The 18750-nt window shown below is 48.9% G+C and overlaps 1 protein-coding gene across 3 annotated transcripts in view; it reads left to right on the plus strand.

Moving 5' to 3' along the window:
- MTMR4 (myotubularin related protein 4) overlaps positions 1–18750 on the plus strand; it is a 314547-nt gene that overhangs the window by 79143 nt on the left and 216654 nt on the right. For all 3 annotated transcript variants that reach the window (XM_030222077.1, XM_030222079.1, XM_030222076.1), the window contains one exon: positions 15926–16042. In XM_030222077.1, the coding sequence (XP_030077937.1) occupies positions 15926–16042 (117 nt within the window). The remainder of the gene's footprint in view (positions 1–15925; positions 16043–18750) is intronic.

Here is an 18750-nt window from a genome sequence, read left to right on the forward strand (position 1 = left end):
TAAACATTCTGTTTTAGCTATATTCAATCCCAGGCTTTCTTGACTTTTGTGCCTACACTTTTTCATACTGAAAGTTTTTTTAACTTTACTTTTTTATTGAAGTTTCTGGGAAAAAGTTAGTATACAACCTTGATAACTGTTACCAACAATCACAAAAAATCACAATATTTAATTTCTAACCCTTCTGTCTCATAAATACCTCTCTCAAATTGTCCTAGCCTTCCAATCTTGCTCCATTCCTCCTCCTCCTCCTTATTCAATTTATTATTTTGCTTGCTTGTCTGTTACGTTTTCCAGTTTAGAATGCCTAGGGGCTGATAGCTAGAGTGGGATCTTCTCTCTGCTTCTAATGTCCAGCTATCTCACATCTTGCCTCTATGATTCCCATCTTTACTAATTGCCACCTTTCTTTACCTAGTCTTCCAGGTAACAAACCCAGCAGGCAGACTTTCAGTTCAGCCCTGATTTGCCTCCCCACCACTAGATTTCACCCCCCACCCTTCCCTAAAACTTCTCTATCCCTCTCACAAGTCCTTCATATGAGCAAGAGTGTTCCCTCCCTAACATCTATTTGAGGTTTCTGGGTAAATTTTTTTATTTAGTCTGGCTGGTGTTAGATGTATCTATAGAGAATCTTTAAGGAAAATGCTTATATCAATATAATTGCCAACCACATACATAGTAACATAGTAAATGACGGCAGATAAAGACCTGTACGGTCCATCCAGTCTGCCCAACAAGATAAACTCATTTACATGGTATGTGATACTTTATAGGTATTCCCGTTTGATTTGTCCTTGCCTTTCTCAGTGCACAGACCAGGGACGCTGAGGGGGGGGGGGTGTCAAAAATTCCCTGGGCCCAGCCTCCAAGGGGGGACCCGGCGCCGGCAAGCTTCTCACTGCGTGCTTCTGGGTCTGTCCTCCCCTGCTCCTGTGTGCCACCCAGGACCTGGATGATTGCATTAGTTACATATCATGTTCTTGCAATAATCCTGGTCCTGATTCCCAGCACGGACAGGAACAGAAGACAGACTGTGGCAGCAGGCATGCAGGAAACGGCTTGCCTGCGCCCCCCCCCCCCCCCTTGGAGGCAAAGACAAAAAGGTATGGGAGCAACTGTGCGAATGGGGGGGGGGGGGGGGCGGTGTGAGTGGCTTTCTGGTGCCGGGCCTAGCCCCCCCTTAAAGGCAAAGACAAAAGGTGCGGGAGCAATGTTGGGGGGGGTGGGGGGGGCTTTCTGCAGTCTGGTTCTTCCCCAGTCCCGGCCATGTCTCTCGACGGCCCTGCACTTACCTTCTATCTCATAAAGCTTTCTCCAGGACCCTTCCCCCTTACATCTTTTTCTCATTCTGCCATATATTGGAATTTAACAAACTTCCTCCCCCCTCGGGTAATAAAATCTAGTAATGACCTATTTTTTAACCTTTTTTTGTTGATCCACAACCTTTCAACCAGCCTCTCTCTTTCCTGATCCCATTTCATCTTTCATCCTCAAAGTTTGAACTTGAAGGACAGCCACTTCACAGGTGCAGTGGACTTTGATCCTGGGCAACTGGGTTTGATTCCCACTGCTTCTCCTTGTGACTCTGGGCAAGTCACTTAACCCTCCATTGCCCCAGGTACAAATAAGTACCTGTATATACTATGTAAACCACTTTGAATGTAGTTGTAAAAACCACAAAAAAGTGGTTTATCAAGTCCCATTTCCCTTTCCCTATTTGAGATTCTACATGGAGGAGTAGCCTAGTGGTTAGTGCAGTAAACTGGGTTTGATTCCCACTGCAGCTGCTTGTGACTCTGGGCAAGTCAGTTAACCCAGGTACAAATAAGTACCTATATATACTATGTAAACCACTTTGAATGTAGTTGCAAAAACTACAGAAAGGCAGTATATCAATTCCCCTTTCCCTAGTTGAGATTCTACATTGAATGTTGCTAGTAAAAGAGTAGCCTAGTGGTTAGTGCAGTGGATTTTGATCCTGGGGAACTGGGTTCAGTTCTTATTACAGCTCCTTGTGACTCTGGGCAAATCACTTAACCCTCCATTGCCCCAGGTACAAATAAGTACCTGTATATACTATGTAAACTGCTTTGAATGTAGTTGCAAAAACCACAGAAATGTGGTATATCAAATCTCATTTTCCTTTCCCGTTCTTTTTACAAAATAGACAAAAGGAAATGCTTTATAATCTGAGTAAACAAGAAAATGAGACTTTTCAGCAATGCACCGATCACTGCTGCTTTGAAGAAAGGTGGACCAGGCAGCAATAATATCTGCCTGATGCCACATTATTTCATCTTTTGCAGCCTAGTGTATGAATACCTAAGTAACATACCTCCTACCTTACCTTTAAATTGTTTGTACCAGTTTGAGGTTCAAATTAGACTGAAAAGCAAAGATTGAAGGATCTCTCCCAAATGTACAGAGCTAGAAATCCTGAACTGTACTGGCAGGCTACACAAGCAAAGAAAAGCTATAAAATGGTATGTCATTTGTGTTACAAGATGTACAAGGAGAGACTTGCTGACCTGAACACGTATACCCTAGAGGAAAGGAGAAACAGGGGTGATATGATACAGACGTTCAAATATTTGAAAGGTATTAATCCGCAAACAAATCTTTTCCGGAGACGGGAAGGTGGTAGAGGACATGAAATGAGGTTGAAAGGGGACAGACTCGGGAAAAATGTCAGGAAGTATTTTTTCACGGAGAGAGTGGTGTATACTTGGAATGCCCTCCCGCGGGAGGTGGTGAAGATGAAAACTTTAATGGAATTCAAAAATGTGTGAGATAACACAAAGGAATCCTGTTCAGAAGGAATGGATTCACAGAAGCTTAGTGGAGATTGGGTGGCAACACCGGGTAATTGGGAAGCAAAGCTAGTGCTGGGCAGACTTCTACTGTCTGTGCCCTAAAAATGGCAAGGACAAATCAAGGTCAGGTATACATATATTATTTTATTTATTTTACTGCATTTGTATCCTACATTTTCCCACCTATTTGCAGACTCAATGTGGCTTACATAGTTTTAATAGCATTGTCATTTCAGGATATCAGATACAGTGAGTATTGTGTAAAGATTAAGTAGGGAAGAGAGAGGAAAGAAGGGATTGATTAGGGTAGTTATAGAAGGTGGACTTTCATAACTGAGTAGGTTGGTGGGGTGGTTTAGTGATGTTATCAATTATCGGTTCTCATTGTAGGTTTTGTTGAAGAAGTGTGTCTTCAGAGCTTTGCGAAAGGTGGTTATTTCGTTGATTGTTTTCAGGTCTGTAGGTAATGCATTCCATAGCTTTGTGCTCCTGTAAGAGAAGGTAGTGGCATGCACCAACTTGTATTTTAGTCCTTTACAGCTTGGGGGGGGGGGGCGTAGGTTGAGAAATTTGCAGGATGATCTTGTGGCGTTTCTGGGAGGTAGGTCCACGAGGTTTAGCATATATATTGGGGCATCTGCGTGAATGATTTTGTGTACAATCGTGCAGATCTTGAATGCAATTTGTTCCTTGAGTGAGAGCCAGTGGAGTTTCTCTCTTAAGGGTTTTGCACTTTCATATTTGGTTTTTCCAAATATGAGTCTGGCGGCAGTGTTTTGGGCAGTTTGGAGTTTTTTGATAGTCTGTTCTTTACAGCCAGCGTACAATGCGTTGCAGTAGTCCAGATGACTTATTACCATTGACTGTACCAGGGTACGGAAGATGTGTCTCGGGAAGAACGGTTTTACTCTTTTGAGTTTCCACATGGAGTAGAACTTCTTTTTCGTCGTGTTTTTCACGTGGGTATCAAGAGTGAGGTTTCGATCAATGGTGACTCCAAGAATATTCAAGTTTTGTGAGACAGGAAGAGAACAGTATGGTGTGATTATGGTGGAGAAAATTTTTGTGTTATGTTGTGAGGTGAGTACAAGACATTGTGTTTTTTCTGCGTTAAGCTTCAGTTGGAATGCATCTGCCCATGTGTGCATTGTTTGGAGGCTTTGGTTGATCTCGTTGGTGATTTCATTTAGATCATGTTTGAACGGGATGTAGATTGTGACGTCATCTGCATATATGTAGGCGTTGAGGTTTTGGTTGGCTAGAAGTTTGGCTAAAGGTATCATCGTTAGGTTGAATAAGGTTGGTGAGAGGGGGGATCCTTGGGGAACTCCACATTCAGGTACATAAGTACATTAGTGCCATACTGGGAAAGACCAAAGGTCCATCTAGCCCAGCATCCTGTCACCGACAGTGGCCAATCCAGGTCAAGGGCACCTGGCACGCTCCCCAAACGTAAAAACATTCCAGACAAGTTATACCTAAAAATGCGGAATTTTTCCAAGTCCATTTAATAGCGGTCTATGGACTTGTCCTTTAGGAATCTATCTAACCCCTTTTTAAACTCCGTCAAGCTAACCGCCCGTACCACGTTCTCCGGCAACGAATTCCAGAGTCTAATTACACGTTGGGTGAAGAAAAATTTTCTCCGATTCGTTTTAAATTTACCACACTGTAGCTTCAACTCATGCCCTCTAGTCCTAGTATTTTTGGATAGCGTGAACAGTCGCTTCACATCCACCCGATCCATTCCACTCATTATTTTATACACTTCTATCATATCTCCCCTCAGCCGTCTCTTCTCCAAGCTGAAAAGCCCTAGCCTTCTCAGCCTCTCTTCATAGGAAAGTCGTCCCATCCCCACTATCATTTTCGTCGCCCTTCGCTGTACCTTTTCCAATTCTACTATATCTTTTTTGAGATACGGAGACCAGTACTGAACACAATACTCCAGGTGCGGTCGCACCATGGAGCGATACAACGGCATTATAACATCCGCACACCTGGACTCCATACCCTTCCTAATAACACCCAACATTCTATTCGCTTTCCTAGCCGCAGCAGCACACTGAGCAGAAGGTTTCAGCGTATCATCGACGACGACACCCAGATCCCTTTCTTGATCCGTAACTCCTAACGCGGAACCTTGCAAGACGTAGCTATAATTCGGGTTCCTCTTACCCACATGCATCACTTTGCACTTGTCAACATTGAACTTCATCTGCCACTTGCACGCCCATTCTCCCAGTCTCGCAAGGTCCTCCTGTAATCGTTCACATTCCTCCTGCGACTTGACGACCCTGAATAATTTTGTGTCATCGGCGAATTTAATTACCTCACTAGTTATTCCCATCTCTAGGTCATTTATAAATACATTAAAAAGCAACGGACCCAGCACAGACCCCTGCGGGACCCCACTAACTACCCTCCTCCACTGAGAATACTGGCCACGCAATCCTACTCTCTGCTTCCTATCTTTCAACCAGTTCTTAATCCATAATAATACCCTACCTCCGATTCCATGACTCTGCAATTTCTTCAGGAGTCTTTCGTGCGGCACTTTGTCAAACGCCTTCTGAAAATCCAGATATACAATATCAACCGGCTCCCCATTGTCCACATGTTTGCTTACCCCCTCAAAAAATGCATTAGATTGGTGAGGCAAGACTTCCCTTCACTAAATCCGTGCTGACTTTGTCTCATCAGTCCATGTTTTTGTATATGCTCTGCAATTTTATTCTTAATAATAGCCTCCACCATCTTGCCCGGCACCGACGTCAGACTCACCGGTCTATAATTTCCCGGATCTCCTCTGGAACCCTTCTTAAAAATCGGAGTAACATTGGCTACCCTCCAGTCTTCCGGTACTACACTCGATTTTAGGGACAGATTGCATATTTCTAACAGTAGCTCCGCAAGTTCATTTTTTAGTTCTACTAATACTCTGGGATGAATACCATCAGGTCCCGGTGATTTACTACTCTTCAGCTTGCTGAACTGACCCATTACATCCTCCAAGGTTACAGAGAATTTGTTTAGTTTCTCCGACTCCCCCGCTTCAAATATTCTTTCCGGCACCGGTGTCCCCCCCAAATCCTCCTCGGTGAAGACCGAAGCAAAGAATTCATTTAATTTCTCCGCTACGGCTTTGTCCTCCTTGATCGCCCCTTTAACACCATTTTCGTCCAGCGGCCCAACCGACTCTTTGGCCGGTTTCCTGCTTTTAATGTATCTAAAAAAATTTTTACTATGTATTTTTGCTTCCAACGCTAATTTCTTCTCAAAGTCCTTTTTTGCCCTCCTTATCTCCGCTTTGCATTTGGCTTGGCATTCCTTATGATCTATCCTGTTACTTTCAGTTGGTTCTCTTCTCCACTTTCTGAAGGATTGTTTTTTGGCTCTAATGATTTCCTTTATCTTACTGTTTAGCCACGCCGGCTGACGTTTAGTCTTTTTTCCCTTTTTTCTAATACGTGGAATATATTGTCCTGAACCTCCAGGATGGTGTTTTTAAACAGCATCCACGCCTGATGCAAGTTTTTTACTCTGCGAGCTGCTCCTTTCAGTCTTTTTTTCACCATTTTTCTCATTTTGTCGTAATCACCTTTTCTATAGTTAAACGCTAGCGTACTTGATTTCCTAGTTTCACTTCCTTCAATGCCAATATCAAAACCGATCATATTATGATCACTGTTATCAAGCGGCCCTCGTATCGTTACCCCCTGCACTAGATCATGAGCACCACTAAGGACTAAGTCTAGTATTTTTCCTTCTCTTGTCGGCTCCTGAACTAGCTGTTCCATGAAGCTGTCCTTGATTTCATCAAGAAATCTTATGTCCCTTGCGTGTACAGATGTTACATTAACCCAGTCTATATGCGGGTAATTGAAATCCCCCATTATTATTGTGTTGCCCAGTTTGTTTGCGTCCCTGATTTCCTTTAACATTTCCGCATCCGTCTGTTCGTCCTGGCCAGGCGGACGGTAGTACACTCCTATCACTATCCTTTTCCCCTTTGCACATGGAATTTCAATCCACAGTGATTCCAAGGAGTGTTTTGTTTCCTGCAGAATTTTCAATCTATTTGATTCAAGGCTCTCGTTAATATACAATGCTACCCCTCCACCAATCCGATTCACCCTATCACTACGATATAATTTGTACCCCGGTATGACAGTGCCCCACTGGTTATCCTCCTTCCACCAGGTCTCAGAGATGCCTATTATATCTAATTTTTCATTTAGTGCAATATATTCCAACTCCCCCATCTTATTTCTTAGGCTCCTGGCATTCGCATATAGACATTTCAAACTATGTTTGTTGTTCCTAAGTACATCATGCTTAGTACTTGACAGTATTAATTGGCAATCTTTTGTCTGATTTTTATTGTTATTTAAAGATACCCGATCTACTACAATCTCTTTTGCAACCTCACTATCAGGATACTCTATCTTCCCTGTTATGGTGATATCTTTGAAAGATACCTTATCCCGAACCATGCTCTTTTGAGCGACTGTCGGCCTTCCCCCCATTTCTAGTTTAAAAGCTGCTCTATCTCCTTCTTAAACGCCGATGCCAGCAGCCTGGTCCCACTCTGGTTAAGATGGAGCCCATCCTTTCGGAATAGGCTCCCCCTTCCCCAGAATGTTGCCCAGTTCCTAACAAATCTAAAGCCCTCCTCCCTGCACCATCGTCTCATCCACGCATTGAGACTCTGGAGCTCTGCCTGTCTCTTGGGCCCTGCGCGTGGCACAGGTAGCATTTCAGAAAATGCTACCCTGGAGGATCTGGATTTCAGCTTTCTACCTAAGAGCCTAAATTTTGCTTCCAGAACCTCTCTCCCACATTTTCCTATGTCATTAGTACCCACATGTACCAAGACAGCCGTCTCCTCCCCAGCACTATATAAAATCCTATCTAGGTGACGCGTGAGGTCCGCCACCTTCGCACCAGGCAGGCAAGTCACCAGGCGATCCTCACGTCCACCAGCCACCCAGCTATCTATATGCCTAATGATCGAATCACCCAGTACAACAGCTGTCCTAACCTTTCCCTCCCGGGCAACATTTGGAGATATATCCATGGGGGTGATCTGTCCGCGTTCGTTGTTACTTGGTATGATCTTGTGGTCAGGAATCCTTTGAACCATTTGAGAACTGTGCCTCCTACTCCGAAGTATTCTAGTATATGTAATAGTATTTCATGATTAACCATGTCAAAGACACTGGACATGTCGAATTGTAGTACATCTCTATATATAAAAGGCACCACCAACGTTCTAAATGAAGCCTCCAGCCGGAAGTGTGAAGGGGGAGAGATATCCGGTTTCCCCATGAGTGTCTGCCCCGCCCTCGCTCTCTCTGTAACACAAACAGTGAAGGAAAACACAGCAAAGCATGAAATCAAATCGCGCTCTCTGTAACAGTGAAGGACTCAGAGGAGGGAGGGGAGAGAGGGCAGAAGCCCTCACTATCTCTGTAACACAAACATAGCGCAGCAAGAAACTTAACACTGAAGGACTCGACTCACTCGGAGGGGGGAGGGGACAGACAGCAGGGGAAGGGAGAGAGGGCAGAGGGCAGGGACACACACACTCCCACATGCACACAGAAGAAAAGCCCCCGTTTCATTTGCATCAGAAACGGGGCTTTTTTTACTAGTATGTACATAAAGTAGTTTCTCCGAGGACAAGCAGGCTGCTTGTTCTCACTGATGGGTTGACGTCCTCGGCAGCCCCCTCCATCGGAAAGTTTACTAGCAAAGGCCTTTGCTAGTCCTCGCGCGCCCATGCGCACCGCGCATGCGCGGCCGTCTTCCCGCCCGAAACCGGCTCGAGCCGGCCAGTCTTCTTTCGTCCGCGCTCGGTACGGTCGTGTTACGCCGTTCGTGCCCCAGAGAGTCGACCTCGCTCGTCCTTTTCGACGTGTTTTTTTCACTGTTTTCTTCAAAAAGTTCAGGAAGCGCTCCGGAAGTGTTCCGGAAGACCCTTTCGGGTTTTCTGCCCTTCCCGTAATTTTTCACAGCTTTTGCCCCGTAAGTTTTCTTTCGTTGTCGGGGTAGGCCTAGTTTGGACTCGGTCGAGATTTTTCTCCCTTTTTGGTGCTTCAATTTTCGCCATTTCGGCTTTTGATTTCGCCGGCGTGATTTTTCCGCCCATGACATCGAAGCCTTCCAGCGGCTTCAAGAAGTGCACCCAGTGCGCCCGGGTAATCTCGCTCACTGATAGGCACTCTGCGTGTCTTCAGTGTCTAGGGGCCCAGCACCGCCCCCAGAACTGCAGTCTGTGTTCCCTGTTACAAAGGCGGACTCAGGTAGCGAGATTAGCCCAGTGGAACGTTTTGTTCTCGGGCTCTTCGTCGGCACCGGAGGCATCGAGTGCATCGACGTCGTCAGCGTCCGGACCATCTTCCTTGGCTGCCACTCCATCGACTGCATCGAGGCATCGGACCTCTGCATCGGCGCCGAGGCATCGGGCGACTGCATCGACGTCGGTGGTACCGAGACTTCGTCTGCTGATGTCGTCGGACGGAGGTGCATCGTCAGGAGTGCAGGTGAGGGCTGTCCATTCCCCTGCTGGTGGCGGTGAGCCTTCGGGTGGGTCTCCTCCTACCCTGAGGGCTCCTGCGGTACAGCCCCCCCGGGATCGACCCTCTTCGGTCTCGGCCCCGAGGAAGCGACGGATGGATTCTACGTCCTCCTCGTCGGTGCCGGGGAGCTCCGGTGACATGCTTCGGAAGAAGTCGAAGAAGCATCGACACCGGTCTCCTCCCATGTCGGCACCGAGAGCTCTGGGTCGCCGAGGGATTCGGCACCCAGCAGGCATCGGCACCGAGAGGACCGCTCACCCTCTGTTCAGGAGGTGTCGATGCGCTCCACTCTGGACAGCCCGGAACAGCCTCCTCGCCCGGAACAGGTTTGACGTCGACGCCTGCATCGACCTCTCAGCCTTTCTCTGCAGCCGCTCTAAACGAGAGCCTCCGGGCCGTTCTCCCAGAGATTCTGGGAGAGCTGTTGCGCCCTACCCCTCCGGTACCGGCGGTGCTTGCGCCTCCGGTACCGTCGAGCGTGGCGCCGGCTGGCCCATCGCCCAGGTTGAGGTCCCCGACGTCGGTACCGCGTGCGGTGCCGACAGCGGCCACCTCCCAGGAAGGCTCCCCGACTACGTCGGCGGAGGGAGCTTCGCCGATGCGGGTGAGGGAGTCTACCTCTCGACGCCCCCACCGTGGACGGGGTTCCACCGAGTCGAGCAGGGCGAGGTTGCAGACGCAGGTTCGTGAACTTGTGTCTGACACCGAGGGTGAGGCCTCGTGGGAGGAAGAGGAGGACCCCAGATATTTCTCTGACGAGGAGTCTGAGGGTCTTCCTTCTGATCCCACTCCCTCTCCTGAGAGACAGCTTTCTCCTCCCGAGAGTCTGTCTTTTGCTTCCTTTGTCCGGGAGATGTCTACGGCCATCCCCTTCCCGGTGGTTGTGGAGGACGAGCCCAGGGCTGAAATGTTTGAGCTCCTGGACTATCCTTCTCCACCTAAGGAAGCGTCCACTGTTCCCTTGCACCATGTCCTAAAAAAGACATTGCTTGCGAACTGGACCAAGCCACTAAGTAATCCCCACATTCCCAAGAAGATTGAGTCCCAGTACCGGATCCATGGGGACCCAGAGCTGATGCGCACTCAGTTGCCTCATGACTCTGGAGTTGTGGATCTGGCCCTAAAGAAGGCTAAGAGTTCTAGGGAGCATGCTTCGGCGCCCCCCGGGCAAAGACCCTAGAACCTTGGACTCCTTTGGGAGGAAGGCCTACCATTCTTCTATGCTCGTGGCCAAGATCCAGTCTTACCAGCTCTACACGAGCATACACATGCGGAACAATGTGCGGCAGTTGGCGGGCTTGGTTGATGCTCTTCCCCCTGAGCAAGCCAAGCCTTTTCAGGAGGTGGTCAGGCAGCTGAAGGCGTGCAGAAAATTCCTGGCCAGAGGAGTTTATGACACTTTTGATGTTGCGTCCAGGGCCGCTGCTCAAGGTGTGGTGATGCGCAGGCTCTCATGGCTGCGTGCCGCCGACCTGGAGAATAGACTCCAGCAGCGGATTGCGGACTCGCCTTGCCGTGCGGACAACATTTTTGGAGAAAAAGTCGAGCAGGTGGTAGAGTCTCTCCACCAGCGGGACACCGCATTCGACAAGTTCTCCCGCTGGCAGCCTTCAGCCTCTACCTCTACAGGTAGACGATTTTTCGGGGGAAGGAAGACTGGTCCCTATGCTTCTGGTAAGCGTAGGTTCAATCCTCCTTCCCGACAGCCTGCGGCCCAGGCTAAGCCCCAGCGCGCTCGCTCTCGTCAGCAGCGTGCGCCTCAGCAAGGCCCCGCGGCTCCCCAGCAAAAGCAAGGGGCGAGCTTTTGACTGGCTCCAGCAGAGCATAGCCGACATCCAAGTGTCAGTGCCGGGCGACCTGCCGGTCGGGGGGAGGTTGAAAGCTTTTCACCAAAGGTGGCCTCTCATAACCTCCGATCAGTGGGTTCTCCAAATAGTCCGGCAGGGATACACCCTCAATTTGGCCTCAAAACCTCCAAATTGTCCACCGGGAGCTCAGTCTTACAGCTTCCAGCACAAGCAGGTACTTGCAGAGGAACTCTCCGCCCTTCTCAGCGCCAATGCGGTCGAGAAGGGCTGGGATTCTATTCCAGGTACTTCCTTGTGGAAAAGAAAACAGGGGGGATGCGTCCCATCCTAGACCTAAGGGCCCTGAACAAATATCTCGTAAAAGAAAAGTTCAGGATGCTTTCCCTGGGCACCCTTCTCCCCATGATTCAGCAAAACGATTGGCTATGCTCTCTGGACTTGAAGGATGCCTACACACACATCCCGATACTGCCAGCTCACAGACAGTATCTGCGATTTCAGTTGGGCACATGCCACTTCCAGTACTGTGTGCTACCCTTTGGGCTCGCCTCTGCGCCCAGGGTGTTCACAAAGTGCCTAGCTGTGGTAGCAGCGGCACTTCGCAGGCTGGGGGTGCACGTGTTCCCATATCTCGACGATTGGCTGGTGAAGAACACATCCGAGGCAGGAGCCCTGCAGTCCATGCAGATGACTATTCGCCTCCTGGAGCTACTGGGGTTTGTGATAAATTACCCAAAGTCCCATCTTCTCCCAGTGCAGAAACTCGAATTCATAGGAGCCCTGCTGGATTCTCGGACAGCTTGCGCCTATCTTCCAGAGGCGAGAGCCAACAACTTGTTGTCCCTCGTCTCGCGGGTGCGTGCGTCCCAGCAGATCACAGCTCGGCAGATGTTGAGATTGCTGGGCCACATGGCCTCCACAGTTCATGTGACTCCCATGGCCCGCCTCCACATGAGATCTGCTCAATGGACCCTAGCCTCCCAGTGGTATCAGGCCGCTGGGGGTCTAGAGGACGTGATCCACCTGTCCACGAGTTTTCTCAAATCCCTGTATTGGTGGACGATTTGCTCCAATTTGACTCTGGGACGTCCCTTCCAAATTCCTCAGCCACAAAAAGTGCTGACCACGGATGCGTCTCTCCTGGGATGGGGAGCTCATGTCGATGGGCTTCACACCCAAGGAAGTTGGTCCCTCCAAGAACGCGATCTACAGATCAATCTTCTGGAGTTGCGAGCGATCTGGAACGCTCTGAAGGCTTTCAGAGATCGGCTGTCCCACCAAATTATCCAAATTCAGACAGACAACCAGGTTGCCATGTACTATGTCAACAAGCAGGGGGGCACCGGATCTCGCCCCCTGTGTCAGGAAGCCGTCAGCATGTGGCTCTGGGCCCGCGTCTCGGCATGGTGCTCCAAGCCACATATCTGGCAGGCGTAAACAACAGTCTGGCCGACAGACTGAGCCGGATTATGCAACCTCACGAGTGGTCGCTCAACTCCAGAGTGGTGCGCCAGATCTTCCAAGCGTGGGGCACCCCCTTGGTGGATCTCTTCGCATCTCGAGTGAACCACAAAGTCCCTCAGTTCTGTTCCAGGCTTCAGGCCCCCGGCAGACTAGCATCGGATGCCTTCCTCCTGGATTGGGGGGAGGGCCTGCTGTATGCTTATCCTCCCATCCCTCTGGTGGGGAGGACTTTGTTGAAACTCAAGCAAGACCGAGGCACCATGATTCTGATTGCTCCTTTTTGGCCGCGTCAGATCTGGTTCCCCCTTCTTCTGGAGTTATCCTCCGAAGAACCGTGGAGATTGGAGTGTTTTCCGACCCTCATCACACAGGACGAGGGGGCGCTTCTGCATCCCAACCTCCAGTCTCTGGCTCTCACGGCCTGGATGTTGAGGGCGTAGACTTGCCTCTTTGGGTCTGTCAGAGGGTGTCTCCCGCATCTTGCTTGCTTCCAGGAAAGACTCCACTAAGAGAAGTTACTTCTTCCATTGGAGGAGGTTTGCCGTCTGGTGTGACAGCAAGGCCCTAGATCCTCGCTCTTGTCCTACACAGACCCTGCTTGAATACCTTCTGCACTTGTCTGAGTCTGGTCTCAAGACCAACTCTGTAAGAGTTCACCTTAGTGCAATCAGTGCATACCATTACCGTGTGGAAGGTAAGCCTATCTCAGGACAGCCTTTAGTTGTTCGCTTCATGAGAGGTTTGCTTTTGTCAAAGCCCCCTGTCAAGCCTCCTACAGTGTCATGGGATCTCAATGTTGTTCTCACCCAGCTGATGAAACCTCCTTTTGAGCCACTGAATTCCTGCCATCTGAAGTACTTGACCTGGAAGGTCATTTTCTTGGTGGCAGTTACTTCAGCTCGTAGAGTCAGTGAGCTTCAGGCCCTGGTAGCCCAGGCTCCTTACACCAAATTTCATCATAACAGAGTAGTCCTCCGCACTCACCCTAAGTTCTTGCCAAAGGTCGTGTCGGAGTTCCATCTGAACCAGTCAATTGTCTTGCCAACATTCTTTCCCCGTCCTCATTCCTGCCCTGCTGAACGTCAGCTGCACACATTGGACTGCAAGAGAGCATTGGCCTTCTACCTGGAGCGGACACAGCCCCACAGACAGTCCGCCCAATTGTTTGTTTCTTTTGACCCCAATAGGAGGGGAGTGGCTGTAGGGAAACGTACCATATCCAATTGGCTAGCAGATTGCATTTCCTTCACTTACGCCCAGGCGGGGCTGGCTCTTGAGGGTCATGTCACGGCTCATAATGTTAGAGCCATGGCTGCGTCGGTAGCCCACTTGAAGTCAGCCTCCATTGAAGAAATTTGCAAAGCTGCGACGTGGTCATCTGTCCACACATTCACATCTCATTACTGCCTGCAGCAGGACACCCGACACGACAGTCGGTTCGGGCAGTCAGTTCTTCAGAACCTGTTTGGGCTTTAGGATCCAACTCCACCCCCCGAGGGCCCTGTTTGTTCTGTTCCAGGCTGCACTCTCAGTTAGTTGGTAAATTTTTTAGGTCAATCTCATTTATGTCCTCGCCGTTGCGAGGCCCAATTGACCATGGTTCTTATTTTGAGTGAGCCTGGGGGCTAGGGATACCCCATCAGTGAGAACAAGCAGCCTGCTTGTCCTCGGAGAAAGCGAATGCTACATACCTGTAGAAGGTATTCTCCGAGGACAGCAGGCTGATTGTTCTCACAAACCCGCCCGCCTCCCCTTTGGAGTTGAGTCTTCCCTTGAAGTGTATTGTCTTGCTACATACTGGACTGGCCGGCTCGAGCCGGTTTCGGGCGGGAAGACGGCCGCGCATGCGCGGTGCGCATGGGCGCGCGAGGACTAGCAAAGGCCTTTGCTAGTAAACTTTCCGATGTAGGGGGCTGCCGAGGACGTCAACCCATCAGTGAGAACAATCAGCCTGCTGTCCTCGGAGAATACCTTCTACAGGTATGTAGCATTCGCTATATATGAGTTTATTTTGTTGGGCAGACTGGATGGACCGTACAGGTCTTTATCTGCTGTCATTTACTATGTTACTGTGTAAGATCAACTGGAGAGCACTCTGCTGTTCTTGCTAACCTATAAATCAAGTCAGACTGAAAGAGATGCAAGAAATGAGTAACTTTATTTGAACCCTTTGCCATGCACCACCGATTCCCTTTCCTGTTTCCTCTAATACGTGGCCATAGCTAGAAGGATGTTAGGCTGTATAGAGAGAGGTGTGACCAGCAGAAGAAAGGGGGTGTTGATGCCCCTGTATAAGTCGTTGGTGAGGCCCCACCTGGAGTATTGTGTTCAGTTTTGGAGGCCATATCTTGCTAAGGATGTAAAAGGAATTGAAGCGGTGCAAAGAAAAGCTACAAGAATGGTATGGGATTTGTGTTACAAGACGCATGAGGAGAGACTTGCTGTCCTGAACATGTATACTCTGGAGGAAAGGAGAAACAGGGGTGATATGATACAGACGTTCAAATATTTGAAAGGTATTAATCCGCAAACGAACCTTTTCCGGAGATGCAAAGACGGTAGAACGAGAGGACATGAAATGAGATTGAAGGGGGGCAGACTCAAGAAAAATGTCAGGAAGTATTTTTTCACGGAGAGAGTAGTGGATGCTTGGAATGCCCTTCTACGGGAGGTGGTAGAGATGAAAACGGTAACGGAATTCAAACGTGCGTGGGATAAACATAAAGGAATCCTGTTCAGAAGGAATGGATCCTAAGGAGCTTAGCCGAGATTAGGTGGCAGAGCCGGTAGTGGGAGGCAGGGATAGTGCTGGGCAGACTTATATGGTCTGTGCCAGAGGCGGGGATAGTGCTGGGCAGACTTATACGGTCTGTGCCAGAGCCGGTGGTTGGGGGGCGGGGATAGTGCTGGGCAGACTTATACGGTCTGTGCCCTGAAAAAGACAGGTACAAATCAAGATAAGGTATACACAAAAAGCTGCATATATGAGTTTATCTTGTTGGGCAGACTGGATGGACCGTGCAGGGCTTTTTCTGCCGTCATTTACTACGTTCCCTTCTGCCTTCAGGTACTGTTCTCCCTGATACCCTTTCTTCTCCCCTTGTACTCCTCTCACTTTGTCTCTCCTCAGCCTTCTCCACCAGGCTTTGACAGTCCTCATTACTGTGGGTTTGATGGTTTTGAAAATATGAAATTTTGATTGTATTAACACAGTTGATTGTGTTCTGACATGTGTTGTTTTGCCTGCTACTAGGTCCCATTCCCAGTGCTGCAGGGAGAGGCAGTGGAGTACCTGGGACGTGCTAGTGACTCGCTCATTGCTATCTCCAACTACCGGCTGCATATCAAGTTCAAGGATTCTGTTGTCAACGTGAGTACTTTGCTTTTCCTCAGTTCTCTGTGCTGCTTCCTAGTACTGTGGGGGGGGATGGCGGCTGTGGTTTATGAAGATAGGATATAAGTACATAAGCACTGCCACGCTGGGAAAAGACCAAAGGTCCATCAAGCCCAGCACTCTGTCTCCGACAGCGGCCAATCCAGGCCCCAAGAACCTGGCAAAAACTCAAAATTTAATAACGATTGATGGACTTTTCCTTCAGGAATCTGTCCAGACCCCCTTTAAACTCAGCAAGGCCAGCTGCTGTCACTACCTTCTCTGGCAGTGAGTTCCAGAGTCTAACCACGCGCTGAGTAAAGAAAAACTTTCTCCGATTTGTTTTAAACCTACCACATTCTAATTTCAGCTTGTGTCCCCTGGTTCTATTATTGTTAGAAAGCGTAAACAAATGCTTCACATCTGTCTGCTCTACCCCACTCATTATTTTGTAGACCTCTATCATATCACCCCTCAGCCGCCTTTTCTCCAGGCTAAAGAGTCCTCTCCTCATAAGGTAGTTGACCCATCCCTTTTATCATTTCGTCGCCCTTCTCTGCACCTTCTCCAATGCCGTTATCTTTTTTGAGATAAGGCGACCAGAATTGAACACAATACTCCAGTTGCGGTCGCACCATGGAACGATATAACGGCATTATAACATCCTCATTCTTGTTTTCCATCCCTTTTTCTACTACTACTACTATTTAGCATTTCTATAGCGCTACAAGGTATACGCAGCGCTGCACAAACATAGAAGAAAGACAGTCTCTGCTCAAAGAGCTTACAATCTAATAGACAAAAAAGTAATCAAATCAATTAATGTGTACAGGAAGGAGGAGAGGAGGGTAGGTGGAGGCGAGTGGTTTCTAATAATACTCAACATTCTGTTTGCCTTCTTAGCTGCCGCAGCACATTGAGCTGAAGATTTCAACGTCCTATCCACAATGACTCCCAGATTCCTTTCTTAGTCCGTAACTCCTAAAGCGGAACCTTGCATGACATAGCTGTAATTTGGGTTCCTCCTTCCCACATGCATCACTTTGCACTTGTCAACGTTGAACTTCATCTGCCATTTGGACGCCCAATCCCCCATTATCACGAGGTCCTCTTGTAATCTTTCACACTCTTCCTGTGACGAGACGACCCTGGATAACTATCAGGCTTATTTTCGAAAGTGATCGCCAGCCATTTTCCGACATAAATCGGGAGATGGCCGTATAATCGAAAGCGGCTTTTTTGACAGCATCGCCGCTTTCCCGTCGTCTCGCCGGCGAAAGTTCAAGGGGGCGTGTCGGCGGCGTAGCGAAGGCGGGACATGGGCGGGCATGGGCGTGGCTACCAGATGGCCGGCTTTCGCGGATAATGGAAAAAAAAAAGCGGCGTTAAGCAGTATTTCGCCGGGTTTACTTGGTCCTTTTATTTTCACAACCAAGCCTCAAAAAGGTGCCCCAACTCACCAGATGACCACCGGAAGGAATCGAGGATGACCTCCCCGTACTCCCCCAGTGGTCACCAACCCCCTCCCACACTAAAAAACACAATTATAAACATATTTTGCCAGCCTCAAATGCCGTACCCACCTCCATGACAGCAGAATGTGTTCTATCCTCTGACAGCCTTTCCCTGGTTGTGATTTGGCTCTCGGGTGAGTGTGACACCTTTTCTGTTAGGTGCACTGCAGAGTCACATCAGCAATGCATTGTGGTGGGTGTAGGGTAGTGGGCTCTACTCCCATGGTGCTTTTCCCCCTGCAAACTGGGTCAGTGTGTGTCCAGTTTTGTTTCCGGTAGTCCATGAGGTAGTGGCCATTTTTGTAAGCCAGTTTTAGATCTCTTTCATGTGTTACCCACGTTAGAGAACAGTTATTACCTTGAATGTTGCTGAAAGAGGGCATTGTACACCATTCTGCCAGCTCTGACCTACTGCTCATCTCAGTACCAGGGAGACTCTTTGCCAGTGGGGCACAACCTCTGATCTGCAGTTAACTGTGAGTAAACATGCTTATTCCAATAAAGGACTTTTTCAAAGAGATTAGTCTTCAGGTGTCAACTGGTGTGCCAAGGTTATACAGCAGCAACAAGTCCCAGAGGCCTGCATGTATGCAGGTCCCTGGAGCACTTTTAGTGGGTACCGCAGTGCACTTAAGGCAGGCGGACCCAGGCCCATCCCCCCTACCTGTAACACTTGTGCTGGTAAATGGTAGCCCTCCAAAACCCACTGTACCCACATGTAGTTGCCCCCTTCGCCGCTAAGAACTACGGTAGTGTTGTACATTTGTGGGTAGTGGGTTTTGTGGGGTGGGGGGGGGGGGGAACTCAGCACCCAAAGTAAGGGAGCTATGCATGTGGGAGCTTTTTCTGAAGTCCACCGCACTGACCCCTAGGGTGCCCAGTTGGGTGTCCTGGCATGTGAGGGGGACCAGTGCACTACAAATGCTGGCTCCTCCCACGACCAAATGCCTTGGATTTCGCCGGGATGGCTGGCATTTTTTTTCCATTATCGTTGAAAAACAAAACCGGCAATCTCAAACTTGGTGAACTCTGGCATTTGGCCGGGCTAAACTGTATTATCGGAAAAAAAAGATGGTCGGCCATTTTTTTCGATAATACGGTTCCGGCCAGCTGTTGCGCCACCACCAAAATAGATTGCCGGTGATCTATTTCGCTGGCGACGTTCAATTATGCCCCTCTTTGTGTCATCTG

The sequence above is a fragment of the Microcaecilia unicolor genome, chromosome 13 (genome assembly GCF_901765095.1).
Source record: "Microcaecilia unicolor chromosome 13, aMicUni1.1, whole genome shotgun sequence".
NCBI lineage: Eukaryota > Metazoa > Chordata > Amphibia > Gymnophiona > Siphonopidae > Microcaecilia > Microcaecilia unicolor.